The 18,406-nt window shown below is 41.7% G+C and overlaps 1 protein-coding gene across 1 annotated transcript; it reads left to right on the top strand.

Annotated features, from left to right (window-relative positions):
- The first annotated feature begins 1,542 nt into the window (after positions 1–1,542).
- LOC124168979 lies at positions 1,543–16,618 on the top strand. The gene is made up of 4 exons (XM_046547403.1): positions 1,543–2,110; positions 4,067–4,438; positions 9,740–10,173; positions 15,465–16,618. The coding sequence occupies exons 1-4, from the start codon at positions 1,970–1,972 to the stop codon at positions 15,919–15,921; spliced, it is 1,404 nt and encodes a 467-aa protein (XP_046403359.1). The 5' UTR covers positions 1,543–1,969; the 3' UTR covers positions 15,922–16,618.
- Positions 16,619–18,406: the final 1,788 nt, after the last annotated feature.

The following is an 18,406-nucleotide window of genomic DNA, read 5'->3' as shown; positions in this document are numbered from 1 at the left end:
AGGAGTGATATGGGTATTATGTGCCATTTACAACACTTGAAGAGCTTCAACCGTGCGGAAACAGTTGCCAACGCAATTTAAGTTGGGTTCTAAGATGACTTAAGTGGAGGTGTACTTAAAGGAAGCTGGTGACACCTACACTACCAACTTAAGTACAGAGCCAACTTAAGTAGTCACTTAAGTTACTAGTGTAGACCCGGCATAAGGCAGAGAATTGCATTAGCTAAGGAGGCGTTCATGAGCAGGAAGGAGCTTATGACAGGATCGTTGTGTAAGAGTTTAATGAAAAGGTTAGTGAAGAGTTTGATTTGGATGGTAGCTCTCTACGGTGTGGAAACGTGGACACTGAGGAAAGAAGACGAGAGAAGATTGGAGACATTCGAGTTGTGGGTATTGCGAAGAATGGAAAAGGTGAAGTGGACGGAAAGGAGGAGGAACGACGTAGTGCTGGACATGGTTGGTGAGGAAAGGCAGCTTTTATTTGAGATACGGAGGAGATAGGAAATAAGGATGGAGGGAGTACTTAAAGTGGAGGGAATGTTGAAGACAGTTTTAGAGGGTATAATGTTGGTTAAACGAAGGAAAAAAATGGAATGGAATTTTTAAATAAAATGAACGAGAGAAGGCCTTATTGTGAATGGAAGAGGAAAGTGGTTTAAAGGGAGGGGAGGCTGCTTCTTAAGCACTCCATAAAAGCCTTCCTCAAGCGGTAGAATACTTAAATAATAGTCACCATCATGAGATAGGCACTCGAGACTCAAGCAGGTCACGCGCTGTGGCGTGTAGTGTGCCTTCGACTCGTAAACAAACAAACAAATCGACGGAACGCGTACGCGCGTCTCCCGGAAGAGGAGTGACCTTGGGCGGCCGTGAGTGTTATAAAGTACTTGACGGTATGAGAGGAGACGTTGGGCAATCCTCTCCCAATGGAGCACTCCAGCAATAGGAACGCATTGGAGAGGATAGTGCCTAGTTATTGCGATAATTGGGTTTGCCCTTGGGGGAAGTTTTTATAGCTCTCGCCTTCTTATCTCTCCATGACGTACTGCTTATGCGACAAAGGTGACTCAATACACGCAAACTTCCACAACCATTGCCGTCGAAGATTTGAAAAGAATCTGCGGTTTCAAATGCTTGTGTTAATGCTTAGCCTTAGGTGGGTGTTTTTCATTGGGTATTTTGTATGAAATTGAAAATTGACTATGTGCATAATAGTATGTTTTTTAGCCTGTGGTAATTCTAATCCTGTTTTTGGTTTGTGCTGTTGTTTTCTAATTCATCAGACCTGGAAAAGCTTTAAAAATAAATGGAATTAAAAATAAATATACGAGGGCTGTTCTGAGACGTAATGATAATGTGTACGTCGGGGGAATATGTGCTGCGAAGTGCGGCAGCACACCACCACACATCCTATTTGCTTTCCCCACCATCCTGTTTATTTCAGATTTACCGATTCAGTGAGTGTACGCTGGTGGCGCTTCACTTGTTTTATGTGTGCAGTAAATATTCGCCCACCACAAGGCTTACCATTCGCCCGAAGCACGTCGCTAGCACACCACGGTATTTCTTGAACGCTCGAAATGTCGATACATTTACCTCATCCACCTGAGAGTCCATATTTGGCTCCTAATGACTTCTGGTTGTTTGCTGAGCTCAATCAAGTTTACGCTCAGGATATTGAAGATCAATCAGGTGGTCATCAAAGCTGTGGAAGAGTTTGCAAGGGAAGAGGGCGTGGCGCAAAGGAAAGTGAATTCGAATCGTGGGTACTTCGAAAATGAGAGCGTAAATATGGAAGATGGAATGGGTATATTTTCTGTAGAGCGTTTTCATCGTTACTCTCGAAACAATGTAATCTATGGGAGCAAGCAGTGTCCTAATGTGGCAACGAGTGCGCAGCCGCGTTGATCGTCAGTGGGGAGGAATGCTGGATGCAACGAATGCTAGGTGATGAAACACGTCGCGGATCATGATGGGAGGCGATTGCCATTGGAGCCAGTTACCCCCTCGAGGCCCCACCGATAGCAGCTCACTCTTCATTTACTGCGGCGCCGAAAGGACTCTTGGCCTGCATGCGGAGGAGCTCTTGAGAGAGAAGAGGACGATTCAAGTGAGTGCATCAGCGTATATGTGCTGCAGTTGTTATTAACATGAAGACGAAAGATCAAGTCAAATATCTGGGAGTCACGATGACAATTGCGGGGAACACATGCTAGAAATATTTGTGGCAGACCCCAGAAGAAGCTAGGATTCGTTAAGTGTATTGTGTGAAGGTAATCGGAAGAAAGAGGAAAGGTGCAATTTTCGTCCGACCTAATCTCGAATACGCAGCGAGTACATACGTGGGATCCGGCGCGGAAAAACTTGAACTGAATCACAAGCAAAAGGAAGCTGCGCGATTCGTCAAAGCCTGCAACGAGTGAACAGAGTGCGTTTCATAGCTTTTACATGATTCAGGCAGGGAGCCGCTAGAGACTCGGAGGCTGCACGATAGTCTTATACTGCTTGAGCAATTGAGAAAAGATATGTTTCAGAGCGACGCGAAGAATATGATCTTGGAACCTCACTATATTTCCAGGTCGGACAGAAACGATAAATTATGACAGATATTTTTCCGAACAGATATGAGTAAAAATTCGTTTGTTGCACAAATAATAAGGGATATTTATGCATGTTGGTGGGACTAAGTAGCCAAATTACTCCAACGCACGATTATTATTTATATTATTTGGTTGAAGGCTGTTGTCTTAACACGCTAATTGAGGCGTCTTGCGAGATAATATTCAGACATAGCATAGGTGGGTACATACATATACGGAGACCCAGAAATTTCGGTGAATTCGGAAAATAGTAAATGTAAACGCAGGTTCCCGTAATCTAGTGTCCATTTGACCAGATCCGCACATGCCATTTGCTGTAATGCATTGCATGTCTGTAATAATAATTTCTCACGAGATCCCGCCATTGTCAAGAGGCAGACTAGAGGGGGACTGCTGGCACGAAAGCGACAGGAATAGTGATATATTCACCAACCGCAGCGAGAGAATACCAAGGCACCAATCTCTGAAATTCACCCGATAGATGACACCTCACTACATTCAAGGAACGTGGACTGAAAGTGAAGTAATAACCGTGACTTGAATAATTAATTGAAAACCCTCGTTTTTACTCGATCCAAAAAGAAGATAACGAACCAGCATGCGTTGGTCCAACGTCCCACGTTTCAAATTCACAGATACAACATTACATGTTCAAAAAAAAAAAAAAACGTGGTGCGACTTTGCTTTACATTTGACACTGGAAGGATATAAATTCGTCACCATACATCTGAAATGTTACTTTGATAATTGTAACGAATATTTATAGAGGAAGAACTTTAATTAACATTTTTACATACTAAGATGGCGAAACTGAATTGGAGTCCGGCCTTGATGTGTATTCACCAAATGCACTTGCAAAAGTCTCCACTCGCATCGTCAATAGCAGAGCCATCCGAATTCTAATTTAAAAAACAAACTACAACTAGAGTTTTAAACCGACCGAGATGATATTATGTATGACATTTAGAACTTTTCAATGCGCGAGTGTAAACATGAAGAATAAATGGATCCTTCTAAAGTCATCGCCACGCGGCGGAAATGTTTTAGGTATGGAGGCGACCGACAGCTGAGGTCATTAACGCCATGTGGGAAGGGCATGGAAGGAAAGGTGGAGAGAAACCCGGCGTCGGCATTAGCCTGCTCCTAACGAAAGGTGCCTAAGGGACAACCCCTTAAAGTCCCATCCGACGGACGGAGTGTTGCGCTTGAAATGTCCTCCAAATAGCATTCAAGCAGGGATCGGGCAGTCTCTGAAAATCCTCCGCTACCGTCGAATTCGAACCCGAGCCCTCGGGGTGGGAAGCCAACACTCTAGCCACCACACCAACCCGATCCCCGGAAATGTTTGAAAAACGATAACATTGCTGAAATTAAATTAAGCTTCTACGGTATCCCTGTTCTAGGGCAATTTCCAACGCACCTCACTGCGACATTGGATACGAGGCTGCTCTTTCTTGTCGTTGCAGGGGATGGAGGCGCAGGTGGGTTTGACCGACTGGGAGTGGAGGCAAGTGGTGAGGAAAGCACTCGGCTTGGGCGCCGATGAAGACTTCCGGTTGGAGAAATTGGAGGGGGGAGGGGGGGGAGAGCCGCTGGGCTTCATGGCTCGCCACATAAGCGTCGCGGCGTCTGTGCTGGCCGTCGGCGGGCGCACTTCACGCCTCCCGCTGTTCATCAAGGCGTTGCCCTCGTCCCGTGCTCACCGCGACTTCCTGCGCGAGATGCAGCACTTCGACAAGGAAATGGGCATGTACAAGAGCGCCGTTCCCGCCATGTTGGCAGCCCTGCCCGAGGGCACTGAACCACCGGTGCCCCGGGTGTTCCTCATCAAGAGAGGGCTGAGCTGGGTCAAAGGTCACACAGTCCACTCATTTAAGCTGTTCACCTCCGAAACTCTTATACGTAAATAATTTGTTAACAAAAATTAGTGACAGCGTCGATTGACGCTAACCCCCGGGGATAGGTTGCACCCCTTCTCGGAGGAGAACATTATTTCTCAAAAGGATCCCGAGAATCTATATTTTAAGGGAAAATTTCGATAAAGACGTTTCGATAGACATTTTCAGTTATTCAATATCGAAATTATTAAATTTCTTAGGGAAAACACCGTTTTAAAACGGTTTTTCATGAATAAGAAAAACGAAACGAATTGTAAAATTATTAAACAAAAATGAAGCTCAGACAAAAATCAAAGGTAACAATTTTTTGAAGACCAACCTAAATGGGATAAAAATCAAGATAAGGCTCTTGGAAGGGGTGAGAATTTCCACCACCTGAAAAGGATTTAACGCCACCCCTAGCGCGGAAGTATCCATCATCGCTGTGTCACTAGTATTCGCTCACACGTTCCTTAACTATACACACAGTTTCAATTCAATTGGCTTCGCTTAACTCTTAGCAGCCACACCACAGGCTGACCACATCGCGGCTACACGGGGTAACTCGCTACCTCACGCCGAAAAACCGTGGTTGTGCAAAACATATGGCAGTTTTAGGACTTCTAACCGTGCTAACGATGATTCATGTTTTTGAAGGGTTCTTTATCAATCTCAATGATTTTTATCGGCTAATTTATACATTTCGCTTCAGGAACTGGTCCTATATGTGATAACTCGCTAATTTTTAAGGATTAAAATTTTATGGTTGTACCATAGAGTAAAGATAAATTGAATGGATGAGACAGATACACTGTGGAGATCCATTGTAAGATATGAAGTGAAACCACTTTGTACTTTTCCACTATAAAAAAGGGCAAAGTGATATCAATTCATATCTTAAGGATATATGTATATTTAGTCTATGGTTGTACGCACAAAATATACCAGTACCATAAAATATTACAGTATCCGCCGATATTGACAAAAGTATATATACTGTGCAAAATTAATGTTGGGAAAAGTGGAAAAAAGGACATACAGTAAAAGTTGTTTTATTTTGGATTTTTATTAGCTTATAAATAATTATTTACTTATGAAAAAGTGAAAAATATTTAAAATTCACCAACTCTTGGTTTACTTTATGGTATTACATTTAAAGTTTTTCCTGGATGTACACAATTACTTATACCATCTTTTTCCTCCTTATTACTTACTTATTTGTAATAAGTAATTGAGTATATCCAGGAAAAACTTGAAAAATATTATTTTCGTGATATTTGAACAAAAAAAATTATTGACTGACACACGTCATGCACAAAGGCAACCGATGTTCCTATTCGCAGATATAAGTGTCTCGTAAGGATGTATACCTTTATACTATATTAATTAAAGAATATCTTAGATAGTAATAATTAGTGATGGGTCGATTCCAAAATTTTATCGATTCCGATCCCGATTCCGATTCTGACATTTCGATTCCGATTCTACCGATACCGATTCCATTGATTCTGATGCCATAGTCTTCAAGAAAAATATCACTTAATTCCAGGCAACAAGAAAACCACTTAAAAAAATATTACTCTGTGAAAGAGTCAGTTGACAAAAGCATCTTTCATATCATCACTATGTAATTAAAATATAATAGCTAAATTTCAAAACGGAACATAATACCTGAAAAGTTTTTGTATATGATAGGTATTACTTTAGAATATTAGCACTCATGTTTAAATTTAAAGTAAAAGTATCTCACTTCATATCTATCTTTTATTGATAATATCTTATCATTATCAATAATGTCTCACAAATTTAGTCTCCTTTTACAGACTTTGAATTTTTGCTCAAAAAGCATAGCATCTTCACTCTGTCAGGATAAAGCCTGTTGCATTTTACTTCACATATTTTTCCTGCAGAACTAAATGTCTTTCACTGACTACAGGAGATGGCGGTATGGCAAGAAACCTCTTCGCTAATACTTTCAGCCTTGGGTAGGAGATACAAGTCTTCCAGTATTTCCCAGGGAAGGAATTTGATGGTGCATTCATCTCTGATAAATAAGCTTCCACTTCAGCTTCAATAGTGTTTGCTATGGTGACTTTGGGTACTTTTCCAAATGCATCACTATATCTTGACCATATCCATGTCACAGGCTCCCTAGTCTGCATTGCTCCTTCGGAATATAATAGGGATTTCCAAGTATCACTTTTTGATCTCGAGTCGAGTTGAAAATTACTCGCGAGTATCGAGTCAAGTCGAGTATGATAATTTCTGAACCAGGCATATACAGCAATTCATACTATAATATATTCTACTCCAATTTTCTATGATGAATGTCTAGCCTAATGTAAGAAGGAAAATATAATAAATGAATAAATAAAATAAATAAATAAACTTTATTGGCTCTAGGAATCCTTTCCTTTGGAGCCTAAATTAATACATAATCATAAACACTCAGGCTGAGAAGGTTAACATAAAAAAAGAAGAAATCATGAAACACTCAACCAACCAACTCAAACAACCACCTGTATACAGATTTCCAAAGACATGAAACAAAATCAAAAACCATACAAAAAACATACAAACCCAAAAATTGCAAGTAATAATGAGGATGGTTGATGGTTATTGTCAGAAGTAGGAGGTGAATGAAAATTAATGTCTCTTCAACAGTTCCATAGGGACAATTGAAATTAATTAACCCCAAGTAATATGTCGACCATATATATATATTTTTTCCATTACCCCATAAACAGCACATTTACGGCCTTTACAATGGGGAATTAACGATTAACAATGAAGGTCATTCACACACGCCCACGCCCTGGGTACTTTCCTACCAAAATTGCAAGACTTCAGAGACTTTGGAATTTTTATTAAAAATTATATCAACGATTTTTTTGTATCTTGAATCTTCCTGGAATTCAAGTGGACGAAGCGAACAAACTATAGAACTAAACTTTAGTTTTTTAGAGCCAAAAAAATTCTATACTTCTCACATCATTAAATCAACCGTAAAATCGCTTGCTTTTTTTAAGTTCAAGAAAGAAACTAAACGCTACAAATGAATATCACATCGGACGGTCGCAGTAATAAAAAAGGCTAAAAGAGCCTTGTGGTGTGAAAACTCCCCCTTCCGCGCGTCTCACCTCGGCGAAGGTGGAAAGGGAAAAAGGGTATCGGTTGATGCCCTTCACGAAATAGTTCATTTTTCTCTCTCTTAAGCATGCTGACTTAATCTCATCACTTTACTTCAATACCCGAGCCATATTTCTTATGCGTGGGGCGGTTCCGAAAAATATCCAATCCTTAGTATTTTCACTCGAGTAATGCGCTAAATGGTCTAGTCGATTTATACATAATCCTTTTTATTATCCTCAGTTTAGTGTTTTAAGTCAATGAAGACGATTATCCATTTTTAAATGAAGATTTTCAAGACTAATGTTTTAAAAAACTTGAAAATTCGGCCTCAGTTACCGAGCCTCAGAATTCCGCGGCGTGTAGCTCAGCCTTGACGCGCGATTGAAAAATCGCTCTTATTTCCTTCGTCGCAAACTTTTTTTTTCGAGATTTCTAATTAGTACTCTTTAGAAACCTCTGCTTTATATTGTGATTCTAATTTTCCGAATTATATTTTTCGTAAACGAAAGATAATGTCTACTTTATGTCAAATTTCACGTGAAAAACTGGTCGGCCATTTTGCGTTGTAAAAGCAGACAGATGACAGCAAAAATCTTCAAAAGTCATTGAAAGTATTGGCAAAGCACCAGGTCAATGGAATATTGCGTTTTTATTCCATAAAACTCATACCAACGCAAAACCACCTGGATAAATCAAATACTTTGAAACTAAAATCGGATCTGGATTCGAAATTTAAAATTATTGAATACGTAGAGATGAAGTTACGGAATGCAGACACTGAAAGAGGGAGTAAAAACATCAAGATTCAAGTCGATTATGAACAGCCTATGTCTATACCGTATATGCGACGATTTTTCGCTGTGCCGACAATTTCATGGAAAACGTTTTGGAAAAAAATCGATTCTAATAATATCTGGCTTTAAAAGACTTTTTCTCTTATTTTATTTCGGAGCTAATTGCTATTCTTATGATACCATAAAGACATAATTTTTTCGTCATTTTTATGCTGCCTACCTCGCGAGCTATGCGTGGCAAAAAATCGACGCCCTTGCGCAGTTAAGTTGATGACGTAACGAATTCATTCCATGCTGTTCTCCGCTGCACCTCAGTTTCCATGAACAACGGGTATCACGTGATCCGTTGTTGTTTTCACTGATGTGTGCGATTCATTCCATCAAATAAAGGTTCTCCCTTCAATAGCAAAAGAGCGAAGGCACACTTAAGACACCACCAGCTCACAAAAAGTGGAGAGTGCCATGGCCACCTTTATTACGTTGAACGAACTACTGTCAGAATGGCTGGATGAGGAAGACATTCTTTTTGTCGTTTATTGCCTCTTTACTACATCTCCTTCCAAAGTGTATTTATGACTCGCGATATGAGTTGTGGATGACCCCATATGCAGATTCAAAGACTACTCATAATCCCATAAGGATGCCAAATGCCACACCACATATCACATTCCATTTTCATATTCCCTGACTTTTCTCTAATTATCAGTCCAAAAGTTTTACATTCCCCCTCCTTGCAAATGAAAGAGGAACGTCTACCTCACGCACCAACTCAGCAATGCTCCACGACGTCAACCACTCAAGTCAATTCAATGCTCAGCCTCTCAAGTTTTCCTCTGACCATTATCTGTTTTCCCTGGCCTGTGTAGACCCTGCATTACATTATTATACCTGTCGCTAATTCCACCACAATTCTCAATTATCAATAGTTTTTGGCCCTTCAGTCACTTAATTTCCCATACAAATTACATACATTGTCAGCATACATAAATATGCCCGATTGTGCTACCCAATAAGAAACATTACTTCTTTAATTAAAAAAGCTACTACCTAAATCGAGATTGAAGAAGGAACGAGGGATGATCCCTTTCGGCATGACCTACAGCCATTCTCGTGGCTAGATTTCTCATACGGAAATTATTCAGTCACATAAGCCAAAAGCATTCGATAAATGGTGTCCGCGTTCCTTTAACAATTAGCAACAAGAATGCCGATGAACAAACGACTAGCTATCACCCCTCTCACATAAAGGGATTCTTATCCTATGCATTTCATTGTAAATATTTCATCGTCTCCATTCGCTTCTCATCGGCTGTTGACCATTCTCCGCCGGTCGAAGGACGAGCCCTTGATAGTGATGGAGGACCTGAGAGCGAACGGCTACATCATCTGGGACAAGATGGCCCCAATGGACCGTGCCCACTGCCTCTCCGTGTTGAGCTGCCTGGCCCGCTTCCACGGCGGGGCCCTCCTGGTTCAGGGGGGCAGTGAGGCCATAGCGGAGGGGCCCTTCCACATGGCCACCGACACCATACTACGCGAGGAGCGGGATGGCCCCATGGCGGCCAAGTGGGTCGACTCCTCCGTGCGGACCATGGCCTCTGCGGCTGCGGGGATGTGGCCGGAGCGGTTCGGAGGCGCGGAGGCGCTGCAGAGGGTGCAGCACGAGCTCAGGAAGGCGTGGAGTCGAGTGTCCAAGATGGCCAAGCCGTCGAGAGAGCGCGCCAACGCAGTTTGCCACGGCGACCTCTGGGCCAACAACATCATGTTCAGGTGACAACTCTCAGTCTTCAATTTCTCTGACTGCCATACCAAACTTAACAAATTTCCCCGACTTTTGAATCGACGGCAAACCAGCCATGCTTAGGAAATTTTAGGGTAAATTCAGCAAGGTGTACATCTGCGTACCGACGTAAGGTGAACGTAATGCTGCACAAACCGCGAAGGGTTCATTCGATTTTAGAACAAAGTGCGGCATGTAGGATCTCTTTAATTTTTTTACGCTGTTCAGTTTTATTTAATTGTTTACATGTAATTAAGCCCATCAGTATTGATGTAACTGAAGCAATTTAAGAGTCACTCCGAATTGAAGGAGTGGCATTACCCACTCTTACATCAGTATTAATGCAGCCTAAACAAGTCGATTCTCACCAATCATAATTCCACAATGGGCCCGAAACGGAATCCCACCTCTTTTTCTGGTTGCTCGCACGGATGCTTTGCATTTGCGCCTTTGAAGCAATGAAATGGATCAATATGGCCAAAATCCTTTGATAAGTTGTTGACACAGGCTTTCGGGATATAAAAAGCTAGTTTCGTATCATTAAGCACATCAGTATTGATATAACTGATAAAAATAAAGAGTCGCTCCGAATTGAAGGAGTGACATTACCCACTCAGCACCTCAGGGTTCATGCATCCTGAAAACACGTGGCTTTTGACCCCCTGATATGACCCTTAACTGTGTTGAGACTGAAATCTTAAATTTAGAAGCCCGCATGTAAGGGGTACCGTACCATCGCTTGTGTCCGGGAATTTTCTCCCGAAGTTCAGTCTAATGGGAGAGTGTTGAATGCACGTGTGTGCGTGAGTGAGTGGTGCCTCAACCGAAGCAACATTAGCGAAGCCCCAAGTACCTTGGAAAAGTCACCTCCAAGCTGAGTTAGTGCTTGCAAAGGGTTTCCGAATTTGTTGAAAGGTATTTATTATAGATATCGCAAAAAAAACTCTTTCCTACTTTTTTCCGACGCTTCGCACGCTCCCTAGAAGTAAACAACGAAACATCATTCAGAGCGTGTGTGCAAGCCCATCAAAATGTTCACTCTGATGTGTAAATCGGAACAAGATCGGAGCTGTATGGAGTCTCGGAAATATATTCGATGCCTATTCTTACCAGGTATTCGGTAATCACGAACCCTGGATTCTGCCAAAGCGGCATGCACACACGCTCTGTAGGATGTTTCGCTTGTTCTCTTCTAGGTGCCTCTGCATCAACACTGATGATAACACGGTACTAGATTTAAATTCCGAAAGTGGTCTTCACGAATAGAGAACAACTCGCCCGTAAAGTGCGTTGTTGCAGACGGAACATATTTTAGTGATAACTAAGCAGAAGTGTGAAGCGATGCTATTTTAAATGTTTTTAAACAAATATATATCACCACTTAAAATAGGGTAAATCAGGGAAAGTTGTCACACAATTTGTAAAATGTAACTTCATTTTGTCCTCTTTTGCTTTTTTGATTAAACTAAGTAGTAAATACGGTGGCTAGTCTTAATAATGATGTACACAATAAAACGTATACTTGTATCATTCTTCTCTTAATTGTAAGAATTACTTTTTGTAAAACATTACCTCGCGGCGTGTCACCCGCAACATACGGGACATATTGAGTTTTCCCATAATATGCCGTCTGAGCCTCATTTCTAGCCGAGTGCTCAACATCAGTCTCCCTTCAGTATACCTTGTCGAGGTTTTTGCCGAAGGATATTCACTATGTAGTTGCCCAGTTATGGATATAACGAAATTGAGTGGCCAACATTTACGCATTTTCTATTATGGTCTTGGAAAATAGATAGGGGTCAATGGATCAGAAGAAACCATTCGTGTTAGAGTTTGCACACAAAAAAAAAATTGTTGAGGAGAGGAGAAATTAAGAATTTTCCTTACGGCCTTAATTCAAAAAACGCTTTCGAAATTGGGATGAGTTCTCCAGAGTGAATTTGTTTCTTTTACTTTGTTTGATTTCTGAATTTGAATGAAATTTGGTTAAAAACCAAACAACACATCTTTCACTTTCATCTTTCATCGCATTAACACTTCTTTCCGCTGTTTTAAAATGTCTCAAAAATATCTTCGAGTGGTTAAAATAATAATTGACAACCCCAATTGATTGCCTTTGTAAATTATTTTACAGGAATTTCTGACGACCTAATTGCCAGCTTCTCAGAAATTTTAAGAATTGTATCGGCTGGACTTCAAGTAAATGACACGGTTTTCTCAGCTCACGGTCTTAAAGCAGCTAAACTGTAAGATGCATTGGAAGCACGGCTCAAGAATGCTAGGAGATATCGTGAAAAGCATACCAGAAAAGTGTCTTTGGCCTTTTCCATAGGCTTCCGCTTACATCAGATTCTTTTATTTCTTGTTCTGTGGGGGTTCACTGTGAAGTAAAAACTTACCAGTGGACGTGAAAAATGTTCCGGTGATAGAAGAAAATATTTTGGAATATGAGGATTCTTCATCCTCTGACTAAGCATAGGAGTTTAACCCTTTGTTTGTTGGGTTTGGTTTAAGGCGAAGAAAAATTTGAAGATAAAGCACCAGAGTTATCTTATCACCAGAGTATTTGCGCTTTACAATTTGGAAAACCAACGGAGCACAAACGGGACATCCTCACTTATTCCCTGGCATCTAATCCGCCTCTGCATTGCGCATCTGCACGCAATCTGTGAGGAAACGCCGAGACTAGTGGAGGGGGGTGGCGGGGGTTTTCCGTCTATCCCGTCCCTCCTCGATTTACCCTACACACGCTGTACATTGTATAATGTCTACTATATCTGTTTATGTCTTACATGATTGCCTCTTAGTGTACGCCTTTTCCCCCCTCTCGTTACCATGTGCTGGCAAAGGAACCTCCATTGAAATCATCCGTATGTATATGGCCTCTAGTATCACTCATGGCAAATGTCCTCGCCCTTCTGCTTTTACGTTGACAGCTTCAATTTGCTGTTGTGCATCTATAGGAGATCTAAATTGGATTCTCTTTTCAGTCTTCCCATGCTCCACTTATCCCTGCTCGCATTTCAGTGATTTCCCAACGTGGCTACTCCCAAACCTTCATTTTATCTTGCAGACTCCACTCTTAGAGTGCAAGGGTGCTCTATCTCTCACCTGCACCATAAGGTCCATTGCCTTGTGGACACACGTGAACCTTGCCACTACACTGTGCTGGCCGTAAACGCGGCACGCTGTGTTTTCTTCCCGGGTCTTGATTTCTGGTTCTTGTAAGGCCATCTGCATCTACATAATACCCCGCTAGCAGCCTAAAAGGTGTAGCAGGAGGTGCTAGGACACCAGCCGATTACAAATAAAACGGAAGTGCTCAAACATATTTAAGCCTAGCATTTTTTAGTCTTTTCTTGTTCGGGGGAAAAACGAATTCCCATATCTATCCGTTCGGAAAATAAATCTCTTAGTTTTTCGCTTCTATCGGACCTGGAAATATAGTGTGGCTCTAATATTATGTTCTCTATGTCGCTCTTCAAGATATCTATTCTCAATTATTCAAGAAATCTAAGCCTAGCGAGCAGCCTCCGAGTTTCTAGCTGCTCGCAGCCTAATTTTCTTAACATATGGGTAACGCTGTGTGTACGCCGTGTGAAACGTTGCTCGGCTCCATATCTCCTTGCCCTCTTCTCCACCAAGGAACACCGCCGTACTTCAGAACTCCGTAACAAAGCGGTTCCCGCCCCCCTGGCTGCCTCTCGAAGTTGTATCCCTCGCGACAGCGGGTTCCTTCACGAGCTCGCCAACTGCCGCCCCCCCCCCAGAATTGCCTTCCGACAAAGCCGCGAAGCTTTTGTGAACGGGGATGGGGTAAGCCTCCGCTTTCTCCACTCCCCGACTCGTCCGCGCCATCATCCCCCGCCCTTGGGGTACAACCACCCACTAGGGCGTCAGGATGAGTCATCCCCCGACCCGAAGTCTGCACCGTCCTCTCCAAGGCCTCCGCACAGGCGTTGCCCCCGAGCATGCCCGAGACACCACCTTGGTGCTGCGCAAAGTCTTCAGAGGAGACGCTACGATCCCCGGATCGTGGGGCTTCCCAACAACCTGTTACCCGGGCGTGCATTTCTGCCACCTACTCCTCAAGTTCGGCGATTCGTGCGTCAAGAAGGTCGCTCTTAGCCTTGCTCTTAACTTTAGTGAAAGAAGATTGGCCAATCATACCCTTATAAGGGCTAGAAAAATGCTTTCTAATTACACTAAGTGGATAATAACGATACAAATGTTGCTTAAGAAGTAGGTATTTTTTAACAAGTTATTAAAGGCAGTTAATAATAATAAGAACAAAGGGTAAGTGGTAGAGCTCGCGTCGCACTCACCTGAAGGATCAAATAATTATTACGAATCAATACTATAGCCTAAAATCTATTAATAGGTCTAAGTACTGTACTACTTCTTAACCCCGTAAGTGAGAAATTTAAATTAAATCTGGGCAATCACTACACACTAGTAAGAATTGTTGTAGTAGTTGAATAAAGGAAGAAAATAGAACAATTAAGAGTAAATAAGATGTTCAGCGACTACTTATCCGTTTCCCCGTCCCGTGGCAGACACAGCAACAGCTACAGGACCAGGCTCATTCACTATACTACTTTGCTGCTACACTTTTATTACTATGACAACTTCGCAAAATACGATTAGGAGAAGTACACACTAAAATCACTACACTAAGGAAAACGGAATCAGCGGCGTGAAAGCCTAAGGTAATCGATGTCGGTCAGTAAAGAAACCGGTTTCAGGAGCGCCCTGCACACACAACCTCACCCTTCGAGAGTTGAAGACGGAATTTGAGGGCGAAAAGAACAGAAATGTACAACCTGGCCTGAAAGCGATCCCTGGTTAGCGGTTGAGTTCCGATTGGAGTTCAGATAATAAAGTGACCGTGGTAGGCGCACGAATTGTAAATGTTATGTTTGGCGACACAGCTAATAGACTAATTGCGTTGTGACGACCGAGGCCTGACGTAATGTGGGCTAAATTCCCGAGGCCCCGTTGCCAGCTGAAATCAGATTGATTGAAGGAAAGTCGTCTGCCTCCGCTCACACCTTCCAGTTGCTGTAAGCACAACAAATCACCCGACTAAAGCTGAGAAATTTCCATAATTTATTTTATCTTACAATAACCTTTCACATCCCACGAAATCTGTAGCAGTGACTACCCAGGCTAGAAATGACCCCAGCTCCTTATTACACCTTAATAATTACAGAAATGCTGAAATCGTTGGAAGTATTGTAAGATGGGAATTGCGATAATTCTTCCATTTCAAACTTTGCAGGTACGACTCAGGAGGTGAACCTGTGGATGCCAAGCTGGTCGATCTACAGCTGGTAAGGTACGCTCCTCCGGCCGCAGACATCTTGATGTTCCTGCACCTATCCACGACCAAGGCCTTCAGGGACGAGCACGGAAGAGACCTGCTGCTGGCGTATTATCGATACCTCGAAGAGGCAGTCGGCAAGGCCGCGCTCGAGGGTATTATGACTTTGGAGGCCTTCCTGGAGAGCATAGAAGAGTACGCCCTCTTCGGCAAGTTGGTTGGCGCCGTGTGGATCTCCATAATCCTGGGCAGCGAGGAGCAGAGGGCAGAAGGGGAACCCGTCGACTTCGCCACCATCATCATGCGGGACAGGGGCGAGAAAGTTCTCTCGGATGCCGCAAGGAGCGCTGTCTTCGCTCACAGGGTTGCCGAAAGCTACGAGGAGTGCCTCAGGTTCTTAAGCCTCTGGACGTGACATGCACAAACCTACACTCACCATTTACATATTCAAATATTTCGGGTACTCTCGAGAAAAAGTCTGAACATTGAAGGAGTGTTTTCAAATGCAGGACCTGATAGAAAATTTTACGTTTCAGCGGGAGCGGAGCTACTTCCTGCAGAAGAAACGTGTCCTTTGGAGGTTATCCGCGTGGCGTACAAAGGCATCCTTCGTTTTGGCCACAGTGGAAGCTAATTGAATAAACACTACACAGCGGATATCTAGACTCCATATACAGCAGCTATTTCACGTTTCCCAGATACAACTTTTTTCAATTTTCGTGGTGGCTCATGGAAATTATAAGGGTCCCCGAAAGACCCTCTACAAGGATGGAGACTGCATTCTCGATGGAGATCATATCAACCGCATATCAATTCATTCGTCCAAAAAATTTCAGGCCCTCGCTGAGCCTTGATTAGGAATATTGTGGCGTCGGTGGCAATGCTAAAAAGACTTCCTTCCTTCCGAATGCATTTAGAGAAGATTTTTACTATGCATTAATATCCTCTCTGAGACTCAAACCAGTGATTTAAAACCAGACAAAGATCGACTGCATATTATCGTCTTATTTTATAATAAACAATGTAAACAATTTTCCCTTTCAGTGGAGTATAAAAATGACAAGAGGAAAGGCTAAAATTGGTGGTTCAAATAAATACTTAAAATAAATGTATCTAATCTTTTACTGACTCAGTAAATTTTCCTGCTATATAGGTATTCATAGCGGTAGTAGAAAGGAAGCAGGCATTGAAAATTAAATCTCAGACAATGCACAGATATGGCTGGCAAGTATATCGACCGCACGGACTTTGAAACAATGATTTTGTAAGATGATGCTCTCTGTGTAACTCTGAAAGATCTGTTCTCAATTTCTCATAAAATCTAGGCTAGCGCGTAGCCTACGAGTCTTTAACTGCTCCGAGTCTAATTTTCCATCAGTTTTAGATGAATTAAGAAGCTTTTATTTTGTAACCGTGTAAGGCGAGATGCTGCGAAATATAATGATTTGAAATGAATGGAGAAAAAGATTTGGTTCATATCGAATTTAATGCCGGCTCGTACAACAATGTTCGAAGGATTCACGCGTCATCTTCGGGTACTCAGAGTGAGTGAGTACTCGAGCATGAACGCCGAAAGTAGCTCTACGAGTCAACATTTATGTGGACATATACCACATCATTGGCATATTTCAATCTTTAAGTTGTTTCCGAGTCGGAGAGAATACTGTGGAATGAAGTCAAGTGGTGCATTGGGGCTGACCCGTGTCGCCCTGTCAGGACAGAAACGCAATCAGATTGACTGCTTGCTGACGAGTTCACTTTGTGGAAATTCACCGATAGTAATGATACAAACTGTCGTAGTAATTTTCCAAAATTCTTAATTTGCTCAACCGGTTACAATGTTTTCACACCATTATGAAAGCTGTCTGAATGAAGAGCAGCTAGCCTGTCATTTATATGAGGCTGGGAGGTGTAGGTGGGGTAAAATTTAGAAGTAGGAATTGGGAGATTTCCACTGGGTACTTACTTGGCTAACAGAGGTCGAGTCAGAGTCAGACAAGGTTTTTTAGGGGGACTCTCACCTTAAGGGAAAGTGAGTTCACCGTCGGCACCTTCTCACTAACCAGACTTTCTCCGAACAACTTGGAATACACTCCTTTTGCTAAGTTTTCTACTAAATCCGGTTATTTACCTTTGTCAAATTCATATAAAATGTTCAAGTTAAAATCAGATGATTGGACGCAAGCATTGAAATGTTTTGCAAAGCACAGATTTGTCGTCACAGTTTAAAAAGGTTTTTTATGTTCATAAATTCTTAAATATAATTTCCTCCCATTCTAGCCAACATAACTGTTATTACAATCATTTATGATCTTTAGAATTAAACAACTATTTACTGGAGGTGATGCGATTACAAAAACAGCGCTAAAATTATATTTAGGGAACAATTTTCCAAGTTTATAGAATAGATGACCTAAAAATGGTGATTTTGTCCACTTTTCATTTGACCGTGGAATTAATAATATAATAATTAATAATAATTTATTACTCCTACATTTGTTTTTTACATCTTAATACAATGAAAAAAGAGAAGGAGCTTTAGGTGTTCTCGAAGGTCATAGGACCAGAATTGAGCCACCATCAACTAACAAAATGTATGCCAATAACATAATAATACAGTACATGATACATTAAGTTTTATGTAAATAACATCAAAATAAAATTTTAACTTTTTCTTGCGAGAAGAGCCAGCCTTTAGCAAGTCTCAACATGACATTTGTGGTTTTAATTTTTTTAATTCTGGCGGGCAGTAGATGAAATAATTTTGGCCCCATGTAAATAAAACAGCGTTTATATACCGTTAACTTTGGTCTATTTGCAACTATAAATGACTCATTCCTTAAATTATATTTATATTTGTCACTTACACTCGGCATATTTCCACTTCTGGCAAAAAACAA

Source organism: Ischnura elegans, chromosome 12, assembly GCF_921293095.1.
Source record: "Ischnura elegans chromosome 12, ioIscEleg1.1, whole genome shotgun sequence".
Lineage (NCBI taxonomy): Eukaryota > Metazoa > Arthropoda > Insecta > Odonata > Coenagrionidae > Ischnura > Ischnura elegans.
Note: the sequence above shows the minus strand (reverse complement) of the source record. Positions and strands in the feature narration are given on the sequence as shown.

What these genes read in the sequence shown, in the direction of transcription:
- LOC124168979 (XM_046547403.1), top strand. Translation starts at nt 1,970, where the DNA reads ATGATGGGAGGCGATTGCCATTGGAGCCAGTTACCCCCTCGAGGCCCC. An exon ending in GAGAGAAGAGGACGATTCAA is followed by an intron (nt 2,111 to 4,066) that starts GTGAGTGCATCA and finishes TTGTCGTTGCAG; the next exon opens with GGGATGGAGGCGCAGGTGGG. An exon ending in TGTTCCTCATCAAGAGAGGG is followed by an intron (nt 4,439 to 9,739) that starts CTGAGCTGGGTC and finishes CGCCGGTCGAAG; the next exon opens with GACGAGCCCTTGATAGTGAT.